This window comes from Phyllobates terribilis, unplaced genomic scaffold, assembly GCF_046119375.1.
Source record: "Phyllobates terribilis strain yellow unplaced genomic scaffold, ASM4611937v1 Scaffold_1__5_contigs__length_1240528914, whole genome shotgun sequence".
Lineage (NCBI taxonomy): Eukaryota > Metazoa > Chordata > Amphibia > Anura > Dendrobatidae > Phyllobates > Phyllobates terribilis.
In genome coordinates this window covers 36646722-36671549 of record NW_027362761.1, presented here as the reverse complement: position 1 = coordinate 36671549, position 24828 = coordinate 36646722, and the positions used below count along the sequence as shown (strand labels likewise).

Below are 24828 nucleotides of genomic sequence, written 5' to 3'. Positions count from 1 at the left end.
CTTCAAGAGGTAGTCACCGGAAATGGTTTTCACTTCACAGGTGTGCCCTGTCAGGTTTAATAAGTGGGATTTCTTGCCTTATAAATGGGGTTTGGACCATCAGTTGTGTTGTGCAGAAGTCAGGTGGATACACAGATAGTCCTACTGAACAGACTGTTATTTGTATTATGGCAAGAAAAAAGCAGCTAAGTAAAGAAAAACGAGTGGCCATCATTACTTTAAGAAATGAAGGTCAGTCAGTGCGAAAAATTGGGAAAACTTTGAAAGTGTCCCCAAGTGCAGTTGCAAAAACCATCAAGCGCTACAAAGAAACTGGCTCACATGAGGACCGCCCCAGGAAAGGAAGACCAAGAGTCACCTCTGCTTCTGAGGATAAGTTTATCCGAGTCACCAGCCTCAGAAATCGCAGGTTAACAGCAGCTTAGATTAGAGACCAGGTCAATGCCACACAGAGTTCTAGCAGCAGACACATCTGTTCAACAACTGTTAAGAGGAGACTTTGTGCAGCAGGCCTTCACAGTAAAAATAGCTGCTAGGAAACCACTGCTAAGGACAGGCAACAAGCAGAAGAGACTTGTTTGGGCTAAAGAACACAAGGAATGGACATTAGACCAGTGGAAATCTGTGCTTTTGTCTGATGAGTCCAAATTTGAGATCTTTGGTTCCAACCACCGTGTCTTTGTGCGACGCAGAAAAGGTGAACGGATGGACTCTACATGCCTGGCTCCCACCGTGAAGCATGGAGGAGGAGGTGTGATGGTGTGGGGGTGCTTTGCTGGTGACACTGTTGGGGATTTATTCAAAATTGAAGGCATACTGAACCAGCATGGCTACCACAGCATCTTGCAGCGGCATGCTATTCCATCTGGTTTGCGTTTAGTTGGACTATCATTTATTTTTCAACAGGACAATGACCCCAAACACACCTCCAGGCTGTGTAAGGGCTATTTGACGAAGAAGGAGAGTAATAGGGTGTTACGCCAGATGACCTGGCCTCCACAGTCGCCAGACCTGAACCCAGTCGAGATGGTTTGTGGTGAGCTGGACTGCAGAGTGAAGGCAAAAGGGCCAAAGCATCTCTGGGAACTCCTTCAAGATTGTTGGAAGACCATTTCCGGTGACTACCTCTTGAAGCTCATCAAGAGAATGCCAAAAGTGTGCAAAGCAGTCATCAAAGCAAAAGGTGGCTACTTTGAAGAACCTAGAATATAAGACATATTATCAGTTGTTTCACACTTTTTTGTTAAGTATATAATTCCACATGTCTTAATTCATAGCTTCGATGCCTTCAGTGTGAATGTACAATTTTCATAGTCATGAAAATACAGAAAAAGCTTTAAATGAGGTGTGTCCAAACTTTTGGTCTGTACTGTACATACATACATGTATGTATATTACACACAGTGAAGGAAATAATTATATGATCCCTGGCTGTTTTTGTAAGTTTGCCCACTGACAAAGACATGAACAGTCTATAATTTTAAGGGTAGGTTAATTTTAACATTGAGAGATAGAATATCCCCCCCAAAAAATCAAGAAAATCACATTGTATTAATTACATAAATTTATTTGCATTTTGCAGTGAGATATAAGTATTTGATCCCTCTGGCAAGCAACACTTAATACTTGGTGGTAAAACCCTTGTTGGCAAGCACAGGAGTCAGACGTTTTTTGTAGTTGATAATGAGGTTTGCGCACATGTCAGGAGGAATTTTGGTCCACTCCTCTTTGCAGATCATCTCTAAATCATTCAGATTTTGAGGCTGTCGCTTGGCAACTCGGAGCTTCACTCCCTCCATAAGTTTTCTATGGGATTAAGGTCTGGAGACTGGCTAGGCCACTCCATGACCTTACTGTGCTTCTTTTTGAGCCACTCCTTTGTTGCCTTGGCTGTATGTTTTGGGTCATTGTCTTGCTGGAAGACCCAGCCACGACCCATTTTTAATGTCCTGGCGGAGGGAAGGAGGTTGTCACTCAGGATTTCACAGTACATGGCTCCATCCATTCTCCCATTGATGCGGTGAAGTAGTCCTGTGCCCTTAGAAGAGAAACACCCCCAAAACATAATGTTTCCACCTCCATGCTTGACAGTGGGGACGGTGTTCTTTGGGTCATAGGCAGCATTTCTCTTCCTCCAAACACGATGAGTTGAGTTAATGCCAAAGAGCTCAATTTTGTCTCATCTGATCACAGCATCTTCTCCCAATAACTCACAGAATCATCCAGGTGTTCATTGGCAAACTTCAGACGGGCGTGCACATGTGCCTTCTTGAGCAGGGGGACCTTGCGGGCACTGCAGGATTTTAAACCTTTAAGGCGTAATGTGTTACCAATGGTTTTCTTGGTGACTGTGGTCCCAGCTGCCTTGAGAACATTAACAAGTTCCCAACGTGTAGTTTTAGGCTGATCTCTCACCTTCCTCATGATCAAGGATTCCCCACGAGGTGAGATTTTGCATGGTGCCCCAGATCGATGTCGATTGACAGTCATTTTGTATTTCTTCCATTTTCTTACTATTGCACCAACAGTTGTCTCCTTCTATGATCTTGTCCCTGACATCCTTAGAAAGCTCTTTGGTCTTGTCCATGTTGTAGAGGTTAGAGTCTGACTGATTAATTGAGTCTGTGGACAGGAGTCTTTTATACACGTGAGTATGTAAGACAGCTCTTTAATGCAGGTAACGAGTTGATTAGGAGCGTCTAACTGTTCTGTAGGAGCCAGAACTCATAATGGTTTGTAGGGGATCAAATACTTATTTCTCACTGCAAAATGCAAATAAATTTACCTAATTTATACAATGTGATTTTTTTTTGGATATTCTATTTCTCAATGTTAAAATTAACCTACTCTTAAAATTATAGATTGTTCATGTCTTTATCAGTGGGCAAACTTACAAAAACAGCAAGGGATCAAATACTTATTTCCTTCACTGTATAATATATATATCTCCATCACATATACATATATATATATATTTCTCATGTATGAGTTCAGTTCATTGTTACCTGTACACTTGAGTCCTTAGGATGAGCTTTCATTGCTTGTAGGGCAGCCAATGCGCCACCTCCTTCCATAATGACTTTACAGTTTTCTGGCTTACGCAGAGCTAACATAGCAAGTGCAGCACAGCCCTGATCACAGATCTAAGGACACAGAACAGTTTAGATTTTCAGTTTAATGGAAGCTATTTATTGGATGCAGTGCATTTATATGCACTAACGGGGCACACTGAGTGAATAGTTATGTCTATAGCTATAGCACAGTTTCTTAAAAAAAGAACAAATGCGCTTTGCTCACCATACGCGGAGTCTCTGGCACTGTTCCCAGTGTCCAGTATTGGCTGCGGCACTGACAAAACTTTAATAGCAGGGTAGCCAATCAGTGAGCTCGGCGGTTTTGAGGGAGGCATTTCTTCTACACAGGCAAAGCTGCTAAGCTCACTGATTGGCACCGACAGCAGTGCCGCAGCCAATACCAGCCAAAACATGTGAAAATTGTATTTTTATTTTACATTCCATGTTACAAGGCATACGGGGTAAATAGATTTTTTTTTCTCATAAGAATTAGTATACTTTCAATTTAAGCAACAGCTAAATTCACCAGATATCAGATGACAGATGATAATACATTTCTATACAAGCTAAATGCACCTGAATACTTCTGCAATTTACACACACACAACAAAGCAGCACACACGCTCACATTTATTAACCCCTTCCCCCAGCGGACAATTTTCGTTTTTTTGTGCTTTCGCTTGTTCCTTTTTCAAGAGCCATAAAACTTTTTCATTTTTCCTGTCCATAGGTATTGAGGCTTGTTTTTTTGTGGGATAAGTTGTAGTTTTGAATAACACCGCTCATTATATTACATAATGTACTAAAAAAACTGGGGGAAACAAAATAGTTTTTACAGTGTTGATTGTCCAGTATAAATGATCTGACAACATTATTCTCCAGGCCGTATGACTGAAGGGTTGTCAAACTTGCATAGTGGTAAAGAAAATTAGAAAATGTGGACAAAAAAAAATAAATAAATAAAAATTGGTGTTTTTGACATTTTTGGAGATTGGAAACCTTTTTTATTTTTACAATAGAGCTGTGTGCGGGCTTGTTTTTAGCATGGCAAGCTGATATGTTTATTGGTATCATTTTTAGGTACATATGACTTTTGATTGCTTTTTATTATGGAGGTGTTGTGACTAGAAAAACACAATTCTGGCGTTTTGATTTTTTTCTCTTTATGGTGTTGACAGTACCAGTCATTCTCTATGACTAAGGGCACACAGAGCCAGAAAAGCGTCAGAGTGTTTTTCTATCACCAGCATGTGGATTTTAATTTCTTGATACTTATAATAAAATTTGAAGATTTTATCTACATTTTGGATGTGCCGTTCAACGTTACTTTTACTTGGACCATACCAGTTAATAAACTTTATATTTTAGTAGACCAAACTATTATGGATACAGCAATATCAAATATGGCCATTTTTTTTTATTTATTTTTTATTATTTTCGAAAGGGTAAAAAGAAGTGATTTGAAAATTATATTTTTTTATTCGGTAAAGAGGTTTAATGTTTCAAGCATTTTTTTGCTTTGTTCAACAGGGGGGCATGTTGGAGCAGAGCACGCCAATCAAAAGGTGTTGTAAGCTTAGACTAGACAGGCTAAACATGCACCAAATTTATCATCCATCATGAGCCATTGTTATAAATTAGGTGCATTTTTGGACTGTCAAGTCTAAGGGTGCTTTCAGGTTGCGTTTTAAAACACATTCAGTGGCCCCGTCGGGGCTTATGTCCAAAATCTCCTGCAAAACAGGATTCAGGTGTATGCGCCGACGGGGCCATAGACTATAATGGTGCAGACGGAGTCAAAGTGTGCTCTGTCATGCATCATTTTCGACACAGGCTTCTCTCCGCCTGCTGACAGTGACTGGCAAACCCCTGCCTATACGTGCGTTTAGACAGAGACCACCGCAGCGTTTCAGAGTTAAAAATACATAGCTATAATCATACAGCCAGTGGCTGATACATGATGACCACGGTTTGGGCAGCATGTATCACCTGTCAAGTTCCCTTTAAATAAATAAGGAGGTGCAAGTGCGCTGTAGGGCTGCAGTACAAACACATGCGGTACATGCAAACACTAAAACAGCTCTCTACAAGCACAGAATATATCTAGTGCTACACAAATAAAAACAGGAGATTCTTAGTTTACATTTTAATCAAATTGTGTGAGCCCAACTGCCAGGAACAAGGTGACCTTTTTAGGTGGGACTCTAAATTGAGCAGATCCACCTCTCTTTGTATCTAGGCCTCAAATGTACTGGAATAGGATCCAGCTATACTTTGTGATGATCAAAAACACAGTCTTGGAAAGATAGATGGATAGACAGGACTGTACATAAGATTAATAAAACATACAGACTGGATTTAATTAAGTAAAAAAAAAAATACCTGAGCATTGCAGATGTGTCGGGTCATTGCAAGAACAATCAAGTCTGTCCCACCGGAGTTCACAATGGCATCTTTGACATCATCATTCCCTGCAACGGCTCGGACAGCACTCAGGACCTGTTTCACAAGCTCCTTACAAAATCATAGATGAAATTCATGACTATAGGTTACAAAAAAACCTGCAAGATTAGTGATACTACAAGATCAGCTCACATACACAGAATACTTTCAACTTCTGAACCCCATTGATGACTTGTTCGCACATTAGGGCTTAATTGTTTTGTCGCAAAACAATTCAGTGTGTATTTATTATTATAGAGAAAATATGATTACAACAGATCTGTTATCGTAGTCAATATCATTACACCTATTAGTCACCCACATTAGCGGACTAAAACAACAGTTTTCTGGCTCTGCGTACAGCAGATATCACATGTAGGGATGGACAAACCGGTGGAAGTTCGGGTTCTGGTACCAGAATAGTACCCGAACTTCCACCAGAACTCGAACCCCATTGAAAATAATGGAGACCCGAACTTGTAAGAAAAGAAAAAAAATCTCTCTCTCTTCTCCGCGCCACCACAGACTTACCCCAAACACTGCACCCGAGAACTTCAGGAGAAAGTCCATGCTCGGCGTTCAGACCCCAACAGTGACAGTCCCATACAAACGCTGAACATTTCTGTTTCGGGTTCGACCATCTCTAATCATATGTCTCCGACTACACCAAAAATCAGCAGCACTGATCAAGATCATATAGGTCTCCGAAGAACCAGAAAGTGGTTGACTCTCGGTTCTGCTAGGCATTTATTGGTGAATTTTAGTTGGGACAATTGTATCCACCATTTTAGGTCTCAGGGTATCACTGATGTCCATATCGGAATAGGCTTGTTATAATGAAAAGTTATCATTTGGTGCAAGATCCGCACAAAGATCAGTGTGGAGAGTTTAGGCAGCAAGTCCACTACTGGTGAAAATACCCTAGGTCTGAGGGAACTGCGGTTATGCAGCAGCTTATGTCCCTGCGCAACAAAGGACTGAGCAGTTTGAAATTCAACATGCCCAATCCTTCTTCCACCTGAAGGACAGTCAGTGCCTACCATACACATTTGGTTGTAGGCAGATTGTGATATGTATATGAACAACTTAAGAAGATTTACATGTGAAACAATTAGAAAATAGCAAAAGGCAATGGTACTCACCAGCCAAGGTTTCAAGAAAAATGCACACCAGGACACGGCCGGCCCCCTTTTGTTAGAAGGAGGTAACACAGGGGCAGAATGCTGATGAACAATCACTCTCACCCACTCTCACTGGAGGAGCAATTGCCTAGCACTAAAGCTGCACACAGATGAAACTTGCAGTAGGGTGCAATTCACACACTCGCGGCACCGTGCCTAGTCAGCATCCTGTTACACGCCCCTACTATTCGATTAGGCGGGATGCCCGGCACCCTATCCGTGCATCGCAGAGGTGCGAAGCCCCAACTCACAAGGTCACCATTACTGGAGCTGGCCGTGCCCTGGCAGATAAAAAGTGCAAAAAATATCATATGAGGTATTAGTTAATATTTTGGCCAAAATACGTAAGCTCGCAACCCATTGTCAAGGGTCCTCACGGGTTTGCGAGTCCCTACTCTAACATTAAAAACAGACAGCATAGCCAGAACAATAAACAGAATTTTTTTAAAAATTCCAAAGTCAAATTAGAAAATAGCAAAAGGCAATGGTATTCACCAGCCAAGGTTTCAAGAAAAATGCACACCAGGACACGGCCGGCCCCCTTTTGTTAGAAGGAGGTAACAGGTGCAGAATGCTGATGAACAATCACCCTCACCCACTCTCACTGGACGGGCGACTGCCTAGTACTAAAGCTGCACACAGATGAAACTTGCAGTAGGGTGCAATTCACACACTCGCGGCACCGTGCCTAGCCAGCATCCTATTACACACCCCTACTATTCGATTAGGCGGGATGCCCGGCACCCTATCCGTGCATCGCAGAGGTTTTTAATGTTAGAGTAGGGACTCGCAAAACCGTGAGGACCCTTGACGATGGGTTGCGAGCTTACGTATTTTGGCCAAAATATTAACCAATACCTCATATGATCTTTTTTGCACTTTTTTATCTGCCAGGGCACGGCCAGGCCCAGTAATGGTGACCTTGTGAGTTGGGGCTTCGCACCTCTGCGATGCACGGATAGGGTGCCGGGCATCCCGCCTAATCGAATAGTAGGAGCGTGTAACAGGATGCTGGCTAGGCACGGTTCCGCGAGTGTGTGAATTGCACCCTACTGCAAGTTTCATCTGTGTGCAGCTTTAGTGCTAAGCAATCGCCCCTCCAGTGAGAGTGGGTGAGGGTGATTGTTCATCAGCATTCTGCCCCTGTGTTACGTCCTTCTAACAAAAGGGGGCCGGCCGTGTCCTGGTGTGCATTTTTCTTGAAACCTTGGCTGGTGAGTACCATTGCCTTTTGCTATTTTCTAATTTGACTATGGAATTTTTTTAAAAATTCTGTTTATTGTTCTGGCTATGCTGTCTGTTTTTAAACAATGTGTAACATGACTATGAATTTAAATAACTTTCTCTATGTAAGCAACTTACATACCAGAAGTGGTTATTACCTGATGGTCGATGCAATCAGCTAACAAGGCAAGCATGAAGTTCAGCCCACCCAGGTCGACCACATCTTGGCAGAACTCATTACGAACACAAAGTCGGGCAACAGTAGAACACAGTTCACTTAAGACTATGCTGTTATCTGTGAAGCCTGGAAGACAAAATCACAATATACGGAGACCACAACTAACACGTATTCAGCTAAAGCTAAACCATACACATTAGATATAAGCAAAATAGGAGGAACCAGCCTTGGGTCTAAAGCCGGCCATAAACATTATACATGAACAAGGAATATCAGATCCTCAAAGAACAAGCAATTAGAGGAAATATGTTTTGACTTGATCATTTAGCTATCTCACAGACATCAGAATTTGGGCTTCACCTGCTACACCATAATATATGTATATACCTGATATCTTATTCATTATTATTCTGTATTATAATAATGACATAGGCATAACAGTTGTCCAGAGAATCCATCTATGCACATGAAGAAACACTTCCTTTGATTGTACCACAGCAGGTCTGGGGTCTTGCCTTCCATTATTCTCCTCTGTTCTGATTTTCTAATGTTCTCCTTCTCTAACCTGTCACCTTTACAATCTCACACCTCAATAGGTAGACCACATCATCCACCTGTACAACCCCTGGCAAAAATTATGGAATCACCGGGCTCGGAGGATGTTCATTCAGTTGTTTAAAAAAAGCAGATCACAGACATGGCACAAAACTAAAGTCATTTCAAATGGCAACTTTAGGGCTTTAAGAAACACTAAAAGAAATCAAGATAAAAAATGTGGTACTCAGTAAGGGTAATTTTTTTCAGACCAAGCAGAGGGAAAAATTATGGAATCACTCAATTCTGAGGAAAAAATTATGGAATCACCTTGTAAATTTTCATTTCCAAAACTAACACCTGCATCAAATTAGATCTGCTCTTTAGTCTGCATCTAAAAAGGAGTGATCACACCTTGGAAAGCTGTTGCACCAAGTGGACTGACATGAATCATGACTCCAACAGGAGAGATGTCAATTGAAACAAAGGAGAGGATTATCAAACTCTTAAAAGAAGGTAAATCATCACGCAATGTTGCAAAAGATGTTGGTTGCTCACAGTTAGCCGAGTCTAAAATCTGGACCAAATACAAACAACATGGGAAGGTTGTTAAAGGCAAACATACTGGTAGACCAAAGAAGACATCAAAGCGTCAAGACTGGAAACTTAAAGCAATATATCTCCAAAACAGGAAATGCACAACAAAACAAATGAGGAACAAATGGGAGGAAACTGGAGTCAATGTCTGTGACCAAACTGTAAGAAACCGCCTAAAGGAAATGGGATTTACATACAGAAAAGCTAAACATAACCCATCATTAACACCTAAACAGAAAAAAACAAGGTTACAATGGGCTAAGGAAAAGCAATAGTGGACTGTGAATGACTGGATGAAAGTCATATTCAGAGATGAATCAAGAATCTGCATTGGGCAAGGTGATGATGCTGGAACTTTTGTTTCGTGCCGTTCCAATGAGATTTATAAATATGACTGCATGAAGAGAACATGCAAATTTCCACAGTCATTGATGATATGGGGCTGCATGTCAGGTAAAGGCACTGGGGAGATGGCTGTCATTACATCTTCAATAAATGTCCAAGTTTACATTGATATTTTGGACTGTTTTCTTATCCCATCAATTGAAAGGATGTTTGGGGATGATGACATCATTTATCAAGATGATAATGCATCCTGCCATAGAGCAAAAACTATGAAAACATTCCTTGAAAGAAGACACATAAGGTCAATGTCATGGCCTGCAAATAGTCTGGATCTCAATCCAATTGAAAATCTTTGGTGGAAGTTGAAGAAAATGGTCCATGACAAGGCTCCAACCTGCAAAGCTGATCTGGCAACAGCAATCAGAGAAAGTTGGAGCCAGACTGATGAAGAGTACTGTTTGTCACTCATTAAGTCCCAGCCTCAGAGACTGCAAGCTGTTATTAAAGCCAGAGGTGGTGCAACAAAATACTAGTGATGTATTGGAGTGTTCTTTTGTGTGTTTGCTTTTCATGATTCCATAATTTCTTACTCAGAATTGAGTGATTCCATAATTTTTCCCTCGGCTTGGTCTGAAAAAAAATTACCCTTACTGAGTACCACATTTTTAATCTTGATTTCTTAGTGTTTCTTCAAGCATTAAAATGTTGCAATTTGAAATGACTTTAGTTTTGTGCCATGTCTGTGATCTGCTTTTTTTAAACAACATTAAACAACTGAATGAACATCCTCCGAGCCCGGTGATTCCATAATTTTTGCCAGGGGTTGTATATACTCTAGGATTTCCAGAAGTCTTGCATTGTACAGGTCTGGTAAAAGTCATTAATTACAATGCTAAAGGTGGTTTTCTTTTACATAAAAGTATTAGCATACAGCTAGAAAAAGCCATCATTTATGATCACTGGGAGGGTGGAAGTCTGACCTCAGCTTTAGTGCTGTGTCTCCTTCTAAACTATCGCTGCAGGAATAAAAAGTAAAGTGAGTAACACTTTATTCTTAGAATCAGTGAGGTCAAAGAGGTCAGACCCCCACCGATAATAAAGTAATGGTGTATACTAGTGAAATTTCTTATAATAGGATTGAGAAAGACCATTAACCATTTTAATGAACGCAGTAATATCAGACCAAGAAGATTTACACCAGCAAGGATCCAGAACACTACAAAGCCTCCTCACCAGAACTACAGAAAAAACGAAAAAAAATTGTAGCAATTAAAGATTTTCTTTTGTGGGGGAGAAAAAAAAATGTTGTTTTCAACAAAAATGTGAAGATTACTAGGCCCTGTTCACAGTTTCTGCAGGGTTTTCGTGGAATTTTGGCCTGAATTATCACTCCAGCAGTTTTTTTATTGTTCCTCTGGAGTGGTGTCACTAAAGTTCCCTTCCCCTAGTATTATACTCACCAGCTGCCATCTTCATCTGCTATCGGCACTAGTCCAGTTGTCTTCTGCATGTTGTGACCTGCTGGATTGCTCCAGTGTTTGCTGGGCGAGACAGAGGTCACTTCTCAATGTAAGTCTATGAGAGTCAGAAAGAGGCCAGAACGAGCTTCTCAGAATTACATCGAGAGCTTCAAAAAAAGAAAAAAATAGGGCCTGCACACCTTTAGTGTTAAATTAATGTTCAGGTGCACAAATATGCTATGTGGCCAATATACAAAAATATACGTACCTGATGAGTACATGCACAAATTGCTGTAAATGTTAAAAACGTAGAGGTACTTGGTTAGCGGTTTTTGATCGAAGAGTGCATAAGTCATCCAACCACGTCAAAGTGTACCTAAATATGGATGGTCCCTAAACACTAATGTCTTAAAGCTTCTGACTGTTATCTCTGACCTTCGGTCAGTCAGAAGATGGCGGCTGGTAAATATTATACTTGGGTTACGGAACTTAGATTAGTGGCACCACTCCAGTGCTAAAATAACAAAAACGCTGGAGTGGTGGTTTAAGAGCGGCATTCAGATGAAACCCCGAGGGGCCGTACACTGCAATAAAACAAGCTAACTCAGTTTGTGGTTTTTATTTCTGAAAGTGTTTGTCCAGATGAGCAAAGGAATGTGGTCTGCTATTTTCTGAAAGTGTTCATCTGTTCAGACAGGGACAGAAAAGTAAACATAAAACTAAGTTCATCTGAACTCCATTCATGCCATTGTACCCTATGGCCTCATTAGAGGGGTTTGCTTAAATTCCATTTTCAGGGTGATTCAGGTGGAACCCCCAAACGCATCGCAAAAACGCACTGTGAACAGGGCCTAATGTGGCTACCATCGCAGATTTAATGCTTTTGGTCACCTAGTTTTACCAGGATTTGAATCTGCATCACAAATCTACAGTGACTCTATTCACGTAACACATCTAAGCACTAATATACAAATTAATAAAAACTTTCCATAAAAAAAAAAGTAACAGATCTTCGCCTTTTGGCTTCAGAAACTTAGCTTTTACTCAAATAAAAAGGGTTCGGCTCGTATTATTTATATATATGAGAAATTACCGCCAAAATCTATCAAAAATGTAATAAAATAAATGTATTTGATGCCAATACCTTTCGCCGCCTCTATCAATAGTTTCAAGCCAGCATTTTCCAAAACAATCATCTTGGCATGGTCATGAGCATGTCCAAATGGAACTCTGATGTCATCATCAAAGGTCATGATCCTCAAGGCAGAGCAAGCTTCACGCACTACATCTGGATCCGTACCATGATGTGATATGGCTTGTGTAAGATGGCGCAAGACTCCTGCCTTTACAAGGTCTTGGCGATTCTGTTCATGCTTTAGGCATACATGGCGAAGAAGTCGAATGGCAAGCAACGTCACTTCAGCATCTTTTGAGTAATTCTGCAGTGCGGAAATTAACAGTTCTTGCCCCACCTTCTCCAGCAAATCAGGCTGCCCATCAGTAAGTGAAGACATGGTATAAAGGGCATTTAAGAGAGTCTCTCTGTCACCTTCACACAGTTTCCATGCTTCCAGCACCACCGGGTAGGCAGACTTCTGTGCTGCAAGATACCGATGGGCCATGCCCAGCTTGCACTGATCACCAAACTGTATAAGAAGCTCAGAGACACTACTAACAGAAGACGTCTCTACAGCTTTTCTCAAGGACTCCAGAGTCTATAAGGAGAAAAGAGCAAAGTGAAAGCACATACTACATGCCTACTTGTACTCAAAACCTAAAAAAAAAACCCATGCAGTTATGTAAAAGATAGTTTTCTGTAGCCACCATTTGGCATTTACAGCATACACTTATTAATGAGGTTGTCCACTACTCTTTCATTGATGACCTTTCTTTAGGATAGATCGGTCGGGGTCCGACACCCGGCGCGCCTGCAGATCAGTTGTTCTCGGCAGTGGCTGGAACTGTTCGATAGCAGAGCTGCCGTGTCTTCTGATAGTGGCCGTGGCTGGGTACTACATATCAGATTCCTATTGATTTATACACAATAATTCCTCGGGGGAGGGACTATTGACACATGCAGGCATATGGCATTTTATGGGTAAGCACATGTCACATTATATTTGATATCTTTATTGTTTCATTCTTAGTCCATTTACATCATTGTACGTCATGGATATCTTAATCAGTTGACCTCCCTTAGTGCTGTTTTTTTTGGCCCCCATTTACTAACATGAATCTTACATTGAGGTCCTCTTTTCTGTGTTTATCTATGGAGTATGACCAATATTCGAATTTATAAATTTACATATGTACAACTATTTTGCTAACCAATTTCTAATGATTTTTTTTTTTTGGTGCCTGTTATGATGTTGCATAATTTGTCTTCATCATTTGACCTACTACATTATTTTCATTGCACTGTTGCCTATTAATTATTTAGATTTTTTTTAAATAAAACGCAATTTAACTAAATAGGTTTTGTTATTACTCTCCATTTGCCTTGGGGTCAATGTACTCCATTTCTTGTTTTTGTATATCACCAATCTTGGGCTGCCGTTTTTATTTACTGTATATACTCCAATATAAGCCGACTTTTTATGCTGAAAAAGCCCCCCCTCGGCGCATATTATATATATATATATATATATATATTATATATATATATATATATATATATATATGTGTATATATGTATATGTATATATATATATATATATATATATATATATATATATATATATATATATATATACACACACATATACATACACACTGTTGGAGTGACGCGGCGGAGGAGCGGGAGCAGGCAGTAGCCGGCTGCTGCAGCTACCACATGTGCCCGCTGCTAAAGAAAATGAATATTCACTCTTCTCCATGCCCATGGTAGTGGAGAGGGGTGAATGTTCTTTTTCTTTAATAGCGCAGTGAGAGTCGCAGCCGCCGGACCCTGCAGCGGCTCAGCGATTCTCTGTGCCCGCTATTAGAGAGAATGATTATTCATTCCTCTCCACTCCCATGGGCGTGGAGAAGAGTGAATATTCATTCTCTTTAGTAGCGGGAACAGAGGATCGCTGCGGCTGAGACTCACACTGCGCTACTAAGGATAATGGCTATTTACTCCTCTCCACTCCCATAGTCTCGGCGTGGAGAGGAGTGAATATCCCCACAGCTCACCTCAGCGTCTGGGGGTGCATGGCAGTGACATCATGTGCTGCTCAGATGCGGAGGTGAGCTGCTGCTGGCAGAACAGGATGCAGCGCTGGAGCTGAGGGGAGGAAGGCGAGTAGCAGTGTTTTTTTTTTCACGTATGCAGTGATGGGGGGGGGGGGGGGTCCATGTATACCAGGATAGGGGGGCCATGCATACCAGGATTGGGGAGGAGGGGTGCCATGCATACCAAGATGGGAAAATTTAACAGTAGCTGCTGCATTCCTCCCCCTAGGCTTATACTCGAGTCAATAAGTTTTCCCAGTTTTTCGTGGTAAAATTCGGTGCCTCAGCTTATATCCGGGTCGGCTTATACTCGAGTATATACAGTAAGTGCAGACAGCTGATTTTTCTAAATATTATCTATTAACGAAAGCACTCAGAAGGGTCCCTAATGTCCCCTAAAAGGGCCAAACTCCACTTCCTAACAAAAGTCGGTCCCACACTTCCAGGATGTGGGATCCCGGCATGTAGAGAAGGATCCCATACCCATCCGTGGCTTATTGCTCTGGGAAAGAGCGCAATCTTGCTTTTTACATTAAACAAGCACTGCCATGTACTTTACCAAATGGTGACCACTGTAATGATGTTACCATTCGGTAACAACTTAAGGCGCTAGGCAGCATTAGTGCAAAGAGCAAGATCTTGCTCTTTCGTTGACAGATGGTTGTGTGATCCTGCTATGCATGCCTGGATCACACAACTCAACCTGGCCCTTTTTTGGGGAACATTAGGAATCCTTCTGTTTTGTTTCCAGATTACATTTAGGAAAATCACCAACTTACTAAATAAAAGGGCAGCCGCAGATTGGCGATGGGAATACCCTTTTAAAGAGTACCTATCTCCAAGATCCTATCCCAATATGTGGTAGGTGTAGTAATAATAATAATAATAATAATATTAGCAAATACCTTCAATTAGAAATGTAGTATAATATTTTTGATTCGCTATGTCTCTTACCTCATGTGCAGGCATTACAGGACCTTAGGTATCCATAGTTACATCCACTGATAAAATGATAGTTCCTTAGCTAGCTGCTAGTGGTCGTAACCATGGATACCTAAGGTCCTGCAATACCTGCACATGAGGTAAGTAGCATAGCGAATTATAAAAACTATACTACATTTCTAATTGGAGGTATTTGCTAATATTATTATTACTCCTACTACATATTGGGATAGGATCTTGGAGATGGGAATACCTCTTTAATGTTATGTTTGAGCAGAAGATTTATGTTATGTTATGTTTGAGCAGAAGATTTTGCAGCATTGTACTGTAGACCTGTTCAGATTATGAAAAAAATGGAGCTGTAACCAAGTAGGGTGATGGTAAATATTGGGGCAGATTTATTAATCCAGTGTAATAAGACAGTATAAAAATGAACCGCATTCATTACACTGGCTCACACTGGATGATAAACTTGGTGCCTCTGTAGAAACGCTTGTCTAACCTTACACCATCTATTGGCTACCTTAGTTTATGAGAATAATTTCCGCCAACACTTTGGTACAATTTTGGAGCACTGTGTTGAAACTTTCTTACCGCTAAGCCACAAACAGTGGTGGGTGAGGAGCAAAAATGATCTAAAACACATTACAAATATGGTGCAAGGCATGTGTGTCAATTTCATATTCTTCTGGATTAATCAGAGCAGAGCAGTGCAATTTGTAGGCTAGGACATTGGCAAGTTTAAGCCCTTAGGCAGAAAATAAATGATAGTAGTATGTTCATATCCATGTTTAAACAGCAATACATACCAACAAGACATCATGGTTTGGAGCAGCCTCACTCTCTTCACTTTGTAGCCGCACAGCCTTGATTATGTTTGTCAAGTCAACTCCTAAATAACCAAAAAGAAGTGGTAGTACCCACAAAAAATATTCAAGAATTGAGTCAGCATCCTTCTTTAGGACCTAGTTCTATTCCTCTGTTATCACTCCTAGAAATATTTGAAGTAATAGTTAACTTGATGCTACAAGTCTCTTGACAAAGAGGTGTGTCGCTCACTGGGTGATCACTGCTGTATAAATGCACCTTAATTAAATGTCTCCAAGTAGCCAAAGCCTCAGAAATAAAGACAAGGGCAGCACATGGACTTACACGCTAGCCCCGTCGTATTTTAGCCTAGTATTACAGTATATTTTACAATCATGGCCCTAGATTTCTCTTTAAGATTGGGCCGTATACCCAACATTGGGTGACACTGTCACTTTAATGGAAAGCTTCAAGCTGAAGCTTAACCGTTTGCCTCCTGGTACCAAATCCCATGTGATCAGCTGTGTGTCAGATCAGTACCTTGTGACTCAAACTGTTGAACTGCTTCATTTAGAGCTTCTTCAGGGTCCATATCAAACTCGGCAATATTTTCTTGTACGACAGCGTCAAAGGTCTCCTGTGATATCCACTTGCAGGCCATTTTGGGAATGCTTTTTGAACGTTCACGTTTTTTGAATCTCTGAAAAAAATGAAAGTGTATTTCACATTCTTAAAGTGAGAAGAAAAAAAGAGGTATGTATACACAAGTGATCACCTTAGTAACGTTTATTATTTCTTAATAAGATAGCAAGTCACTAACAAAGATTAAAAACATTTAAAAAGGTCCAAAAATGGCCAGAATACTAAGCACAAAACACAGACCCAGTCTATCATAGGACTAAAGTCTACCCTAACTGTCTGAATAAATGGCACCAATCTAGTATTCAAAATATATAGAAGTACACAAATATTGAAAATGTGTGGCTGGGAATATTACTCAATACTATTCAATTGAAAAGACCCAGTATGTTAATTACCACTGGGCGCAAAGACAATCTATACACTTATAATGAAAAAAACCTAATATATATATATCAGCCACAAGGATCCCTGATAACAATATGACTAATAGTCTACAATGCAGAAAAAAAGAACAAGACCTGCAAATGCTGTATGCACATGCATGGTTAATAAGTATATCACCAGCACTATCAATATATAAAGGTGTCAGTTACTGAAAGGTCCCAAACAAATGTATAGATGGCAGGAGGGGTATTCCCCAAGCGTATCCCCACCACCGGTGTGGCTTCATCAGGGGCAGATGTAGCAGTATACACTGTGTTCAGAATTATTAGGCAAGTTGTATTTTAGAGGATTATTTTTATTATTGATCAACAACTATGTTCTCAATCAACCCAAAAGACTCATAAATATCCAAGCTTAATATTTTTGGAAGTTGGGGTGGTTTTTTTTTAGATTTGGCTATCTTAGGAGGATATCTGTTTGTGCAGGTAACTATTACTGTGCAGAATTATTAGGCAACATAATAAAAACAAATATAATCCCATCTCACTTGTTTATTTTCACCAGGTAAACCAATATCAGTGCACAAAATTTAGAAATAAACATTTCTGACATGCAAAAACAAAAACCAAAATAATTAGTGATGAATATAGCCACCTTTCTTTATGATGACACTCAACAGCCTTCCATCCAGATTCTGTCAGTTGCTTGATCTGTTTTCAATCAACATTGCGTGCAGCAGCCACCACAGCCTCCCAGACACTGTTCCGAGAGGTGTACTGTTTTCCCTCCCTGTAGATCTCACATTTTATGATGGACCACAGGTTCTCTATGGGGTTCAGATCAGGTGAACAAGGGGGCCATGTCATTATTTTTTCTTCTTTTAGACCTTTACTGGCCAGCCATGCTGTGGAGTAGTTGGATGCATGTGATGGAGCATTGTCCTGCATGAAAATCATGTTTCTCTTGAACGATACAGACTTCTTACAGTACCACTGCTTGAAGAAGTTGTCTTCCAGAAACTGGCAGTAGGTCTGGGAGTTGAGCTTCACTCCATCCTCAACCCGAAAAGGTCCCACAAGTTCATCTTTGATGATACCATCCCATACCAGTACCCCACCTCCACCTTGCTGGCGTCTGAGTCGGAGTGGAGCTCTCTGCCCTTTACTGATCCAGCCTCTGGCCCATCCATCTGGCCCATCCAAGAGTCACTCTCATTTCATCAGTCCATAAAACCTTTGAAAAATCAGTCTTAAGATACTTCTTGGCCCATTCTTGACGTTTTATCTTTTGTTTCTTGTTCAAAGGTGGTCGTTTTTCAGCCTTCCTTACCTTGGCCATGTCCCTGAGTATCGCACACCTTGTGCTTTTTGATACTCCAGTAACGCTGCAGCTCTGAAATATGGCAAAACTGGTGGCGAATGGCATCTTGGCATCTTCACGCTTGATTTTCCTCAATTCATGGGCAGTTATTTTGCGCCTTTCTTGGCCAACACGCTTCTTGCGACCCTGTTGGCTATTTGCCATGAAACGCTTGATTGTTCGGTGATCACGCTTCAAAAGTTTGGAAATTTCAAGACTGCTGAATCCCTCTGCAAGACATCTCACAATTTTGGACTTTTCAGAGCCCGTCAAATCTCTCTTCTGACCCATTTTGCCAAAGGAAAGGAAGTTGCCTAATAATTATGCACACCTTATATAGGGTGTTGATGTCATTAGTCAACACCCCTCCTCATTACAGAGATGCACATCACCAGATTTACTTAATTGGTAGTTGGCTCTCAAGCCTATGCAGCTTGGAGTAGGACAACATGTATAAAAAGTATCATGTGATCAAAATACTCATTTGCCTAATAATTCGGCACACAGTGTAGTTTGAGACTTGTCCACATTATATATATATGCAGTCATTATCTGAAAAATGAAACAGCTGAGAGGACACACAAACACGGAGCTCAATCAAGTCACGCGTCCAAGATCAGGAAGAGAGGTATCAAGAAATTTAAATATGGCGCACGCGTAACACCAGAGTTGCAAGCATACAACAGAGCAAGCGTCCGGACTTCAATAAAAAGGTGACCAACGAAGGACCATGACGCATGCGCAACAGGAATGAGTACAGAGAAAGAACTTTTATTTAAAACAGGATCAGCGAGAGACACTACAAATTCATGCCAATCACATAGATATAGCAAGGGGCTGCGAATGCTTGCAATGCCAAAATGAGCCACCAGAAGTCTTAAATAAACCAGAGAAAGAGAGAGGTATTGTATCCCATGATGGTATATTAATATAGTGGAATAAGTACATCAGAGGTAAGTCCAGCAAACTTAGGAATAGTTTTGATTAAACAAAGCAATTGCCAAAAACCAAATGACAAAAAAAAATAAATAAAAAATGTATATAAGAAAATTAATACAAAAATAAGAATACCCCCCCAAAAAATGTTATAAACACAAACTGTCAAAATTGTTGGTAGCCCTCGTTTAATGAAAGAAAAACTCACAGTAGTCACAGAAATAACTTGAATCTGACAAAAGTAATAATAAATTGAAAATCTATGAAAATGAACAAATGAAAGTTAGACATTGATTTTCAACCCTGCTTCCACAGACTTTAAAAAAAATTTAAACTCATGAAATAAACCTGGACAGAAATGAAGGGGACATGTTAAATCATGTTCTGTCCAGTAATTAGCATCACAGGTGTCTACAATCTTGTAATCAGTTAGTGGGCCTGTATATAGGGCTACAGATACTCACTGTGCCGTTTGGTGACATGGTGTGTACCATACTCAACATGGACCAGAGGAAGAAAAGGAAAGAGTTGTCTCAGGAGATTAGAAAGAAAATTATAGACAAGCATGTTAATGGTAAAAGTTATAAGACCATCTCCGAGCAGCTTGATGTTCCTGTGACTACAGTTGCACATATTAGTCAGAAATTTATGATCCATGGGACTGTAGCCAACCTCCCTGGACATGGCCGCAGGAGGAAAATTGAGGACAAATCAAAGAGACGGATAATACAAATGGTAACAACAGAGCCCAGGATAACTTCTAAAGAGATTAAAAGGTGAACTTCAAGCTCAAGGAACATCAGTGTCAGATCGCACCATCCGTCGTTGTTTGATCCAAAGTGGACTTCATGGGAGACGACCAAGGAGAACACCATTGTTGAAAAAAAAAAACATAAAAAAGCCTGACTGGAATTTGCCAAACTACATGTTGACAAGCCACAAAGCTTCTGGGAGAATGTCCTATGGACAGATGAGACAAAAATGGAAGTTTTTGGCAAGGCACATCAGCTCTATGTTCATAGACGGAAAAATGAAGAATATCAAGAAAAGAACACTGTCCCTACTGTGAAACATGGAGGAGGCTGTTATGTTCTGGGGCTGCTTTGCTGCATCTGGCACAGGGTGTCTAGAATCTGTGCAGGGTACAAAGAAATCTAAAGACTATCAAGGGATTCTAGAGAGAAATGTGCTGCCCAGTGTCAAAAAGCTTGGTCTCAGTCACAGGTCATGGGTCTTGCAACATGATAATGACCCAAAACACACAGCTAAAACACCCAAGAATGGCTAAGAAGTAAAAATTGGACTATTCTGAAGTGGCCTTCTATGAGCCCTGACCTAAATCCTATTGAGCATCTTTGGAAAGAGCTGAAACATACCGTCTGGAAAAGGCAACCTTCACACACGAGACACCTGGAGCAGTTTGCTCATGAGGAGTGGGCCAAAATAGCTGTCGAGAGGTGCAGAAGTCTCATTGACAGTTACAGGAATCGTTTGATTGCAGTGATTGCCTCAAAAGGTTGTTCAACAAAATATTAAGTTAAGAGTACCATAATTTCTGTCCAGGCCTATTTCATGAGTTTAATTTTTTGAAAAATTCTGTGGAAGCAGGGTTGAAAAGCAATGTCTGACTTACATTTGTTCATTTTCATAGATTTTTAATTTATTATTACCTTTGTCAGATTCAAGTTATTTCTGTGACCATTATGGGTTTTGTCTTTCATTAAACGAGGGGTACCAACAATTTTGACCACACACACACACACACACACACATATATACACACACACTGCTCCAAAAAATAAAGGGAACACTTAAACAGAATATAACTCCAAGTAAATCAAACTTCTGTGAAATCAAACTGTCCACTTAGGAAGCAACACTGATTGACAATCAATTTCACATGCTGTTGTGCAATTGGAATAGACAATAGATGGAAATTATTGGCAATTATCAAGACACACTCAATAAAGGAGTGGTTCTGCAGGTGGGGAAGACAGACCACATCTCAGTACCAATGCTTTTTGGCTGATGTTTTGGTCACTTTTGAATGTTGGTTGTGCTTTTACACTCGTGGTAGCATGAGACAGACTCTACAACCCACAGAAGTTTCTCAGGTAGTGCAGCTCATCCAGGATGGCACATCAATGCGAGCTGTGGCAAGGAGGTTTGCTGTGTCTGTCAGCGTAGTGTCCAGAGGCTGGAGGCGCTACCAGGAGACAGGCCAGTACACCAGGAGACGTGGAGAGGGCCATAGGAGGGCAACAACCCAGAAGCAGGACCGCTACCTCCACCTTTGTGCAAGGAGGAACAGGAGGAGCACTGCCAGAGTCCTGCAAAATGACCTCCAGCAGGCCACATATGTGCATGTGTCTGCACAAACGGTTAGAAGCCGACTCCATGAGGGTGGTATGAGGGCCTGACGTCCACAGATGGGGGTTGTGCTCACAGCCCAACACCATGCAGGACGCTTGGCATTTGCCACAGAACACCAGGATTGGCAAAGTCTCCACTGGCGCCCTGTGCTCTTCACAATGAAAGCAGGTTCACACTGAGCACATGTGACAGATGTGACAGAGTCTGCAGACGCCGTGGAGAGCGATCTGCTGCCTGCAACATCCTTCAGCATGACCGGTTTGGCAGTGGGTCAGTAATGATGTGGGATGGCATTTCTTTGAAGGGCCGCACAGCCCTCCATGTGCTCGCCAGAGGTAGCCTGACTGTCATTAGGTACAGAGATGAGATCCTCAGACCTCTTGTGAGACCATATGCTGGTGCAGTTGGCCCTGGGTTCCTCTTAATGCAGGACAATGCCAGACCACATGTGGCTGGAGTGTGTCAGCAGTTCCTGCAAAATGAAGGCATTGAAGCTATGGGCTGGGCCACCCGTTCCCCAGACCTGAATCCGATTGAGCACATCTGGGACATCATGTCTCGCTCCATCCACCAACGTCACGTTGCACCACAGACTGTCCAGGAGTTGGCGGATGCTTTAGTCCAGGTCCAGGTCTGGGAGGAGATCCCACAGGAGATCATCCGCAACCTCATCAGGAGCATGCCCAGGCGTTGTAGGGAGGTCATACAGGCACGTGGAGGCCACACACAATACTGAGCCTCATTTTGACTTGTTTTAAGGACATTACATCAAAGTTGGATCAGCCTGTAGTGTGTTTTTCCACTTTAATTTTGGGGGTGACTCCAAATCCAGGCATCCATTGGTTAATAAATTTGATTTCCATTGATGATTTTTGTGTGATTTTGTTGTCAGCACATTCAACTTTGTACAGAACAAAGGTCCTCCCAGACCTGGACTAAAGCATCCGCCAACCCCTGGACAGTCTGTTGTGCAACGTGACGTTGGTGGATGGAGCGAGACATGATGTCCCAGATGTGCTCAATCGGATTCAGGTCTGGGGAACGGGCGGGCAGGTCCATAGCTTCAATGCCTTCATCTTGCAGGAACTGCTGACACACTCCAGCCACATGAGCTCTGGCATTGTCCTGTATTAGGAGGAACCCAGGGTCAACCGAACCAGCATATGGTCTCACACGCACACGTCACTCAGAGCATAGGGTAGGGAGAAGTAGCAGTCCAACTAGTCTCCTGTGCAGCTTGGACCCCGGCGACTTCTTTCTCTGAAACCTCTCAGCATTTCAGAGTGAAAATCATACAGCCAGTGCCTGATTCATGCAGCAGCATGTATCAGCTGTCAGGTTCTCTTTAACCACTTCGCACCAGAGCCTGTTTTTGCCTTCGTGACCGGGCCAATTTTTTCAATTCTGACCACTGTCACTTTATGAAGTAATTACTCTGGAATGCTTCAACGTATTCCCCTGATTTTGAGATTGTTTTTTCATGACATATTGTACTTCATGATAGTGGTAAAATTTCTTCGATATAACTTGCGTTTATTTGTGAAAATATTGGAAATTTGGCGAAAATTTTGAGCATTTTGCAATTTTCAAACTTTGAATTTTCATGCCCTTAAATCAGAGAGATATGTCACACAAAATAGTTAATAAATAACATTTCCCACATGTCTACTTTACATCAGCACAATTTTGGAACCAAAATTTTTTTTTGTTAGGGAGCTATAAGGGTTAAAAGTTGACCAGTGATTTCTCATTTTTCCAACAAAATTTACAAAAACATTTTTTTAGGGACCACATCATATTTGAAGTCACTTTGAGGGGTCTTTATGACAGAAAATACCCAAAAGTGACACCATTCTAAAAACTGCACCCCTCAAGGTGCTCAAAACCACATTCAAGAACTTTATTAACCCTTCAGGTGCTTCACAGGAATTTTTGGAATGTGGAAGAAAAAAAATGAACATTTAACTTTTTTCACAAAAATGTTACTTTAGACCCAATTTTTTTTATTTTCACAGGGGTAACAGGAAAAAATGGACCCCAAAATAATTTGTGCAATTTCTCTTGAGCGTGCTGATACCCCATATGTGAGGGAAAACCACTGTTTGGGCGCACTGCAGGGTTCGGAAGGGAAGGAGCGCCACTAGACTTTTTGAATGTAAAATTTGTCTGAATAATTAGCAGACGCCATGTTGCGTTTGGAGAGCTCCTGATGTGCCTAAACAGTGGAAACCCCCCACAAGTGACACCATTTTGGAAACTAGACCCCTCAGGGAACTTATCTAGATGTGTGGTGAGCACCTTGAACCCCCAAGGTGCTTCAAAGTAGTTTATAATATTGAGCTGTAAAAATAAAATTTTCACATTTTTCCCACAAAAACGTTTTTCATCCCTTAATTTTGCTTTATCATAAGGGTAATAGGAAAAATTGCACCATGAAATTTGTTGTGCAATGTCTCCTGAACACGCTGATACCCCATATGTGGAGGCAAATTACTGTTTGGGCGCACGACAGCGTTTGAAAGGGAAGGAGCGCCATTTGACTTTTTGAATGTAAAATTTGTTTGAATAATTAGCAGACGCCATGTCGCATTTGGGGAGCCCCTAATGTGCCTAAACAGTGGAAACCCCCCACAAGTGCCACCATTTTGGAAACTAGACCCCTTAGGGAACTTATCTAGATGTGTGGTGAGCACCTTGCACCCCCAGCTGCTTCACAGAAGTTTATAATATTGAGCCGTAAAAATAAAATTTTCACATTTTTTCCCACAAAAAATGTTTTTCATTCCCTAATTTTGTATTATCATAAGGGTAACAGGATAAATTGCACCATGAAATTTGTTGTACAATTTCTCCTGAGTACGCCGATACCCCATATGTGGGGGAAAACCACTGCTTTGGTGTACGGCAGGGTTCGGAAGAGAAAGGAGCGCTATGTTGGCTGGGATAGGCAGCAGACACCATGTCACATTTGAAGAGTCTCTGACATGCCGAAACAGCAGAAACCCCCACAAGTGACCCCATTTTGTAAACTACACCTCTCAAGGAATTCATCTAGGGAAGTAGGGAGCATTTTTTATTTTTTAAATTTATACCATTGGGCAGTGAAAAAAGCATAATTATATTTTTACCACAAAAAA

The 24828-nt window shown here is 41.1% G+C and overlaps 1 protein-coding gene across 1 annotated transcript in view; it reads right to left on the bottom strand.

Annotated features, from left to right (window-relative positions):
* The window catches only part of ARMC6 (armadillo repeat containing 6), a 44125-nt gene that overhangs the window by 6064 nt on the left and 13233 nt on the right, over positions 1–24828 (bottom strand). The window contains exons 2-7 of the mRNA XM_073651569.1: positions 16538–16697; positions 16000–16082; positions 12180–12750; positions 8080–8225; positions 5457–5588; positions 3006–3143 (exon numbers count right to left, since the gene is read on the bottom strand). Of these exons, the coding sequence (XP_073507670.1) occupies positions 3006–3143; positions 5457–5588; positions 8080–8225; positions 12180–12750; positions 16000–16082; positions 16538–16697 (1230 nt within the window). The remainder of the gene's footprint in view (positions 1–3005; positions 3144–5456; positions 5589–8079; positions 8226–12179; positions 12751–15999; positions 16083–16537; positions 16698–24828) is intronic.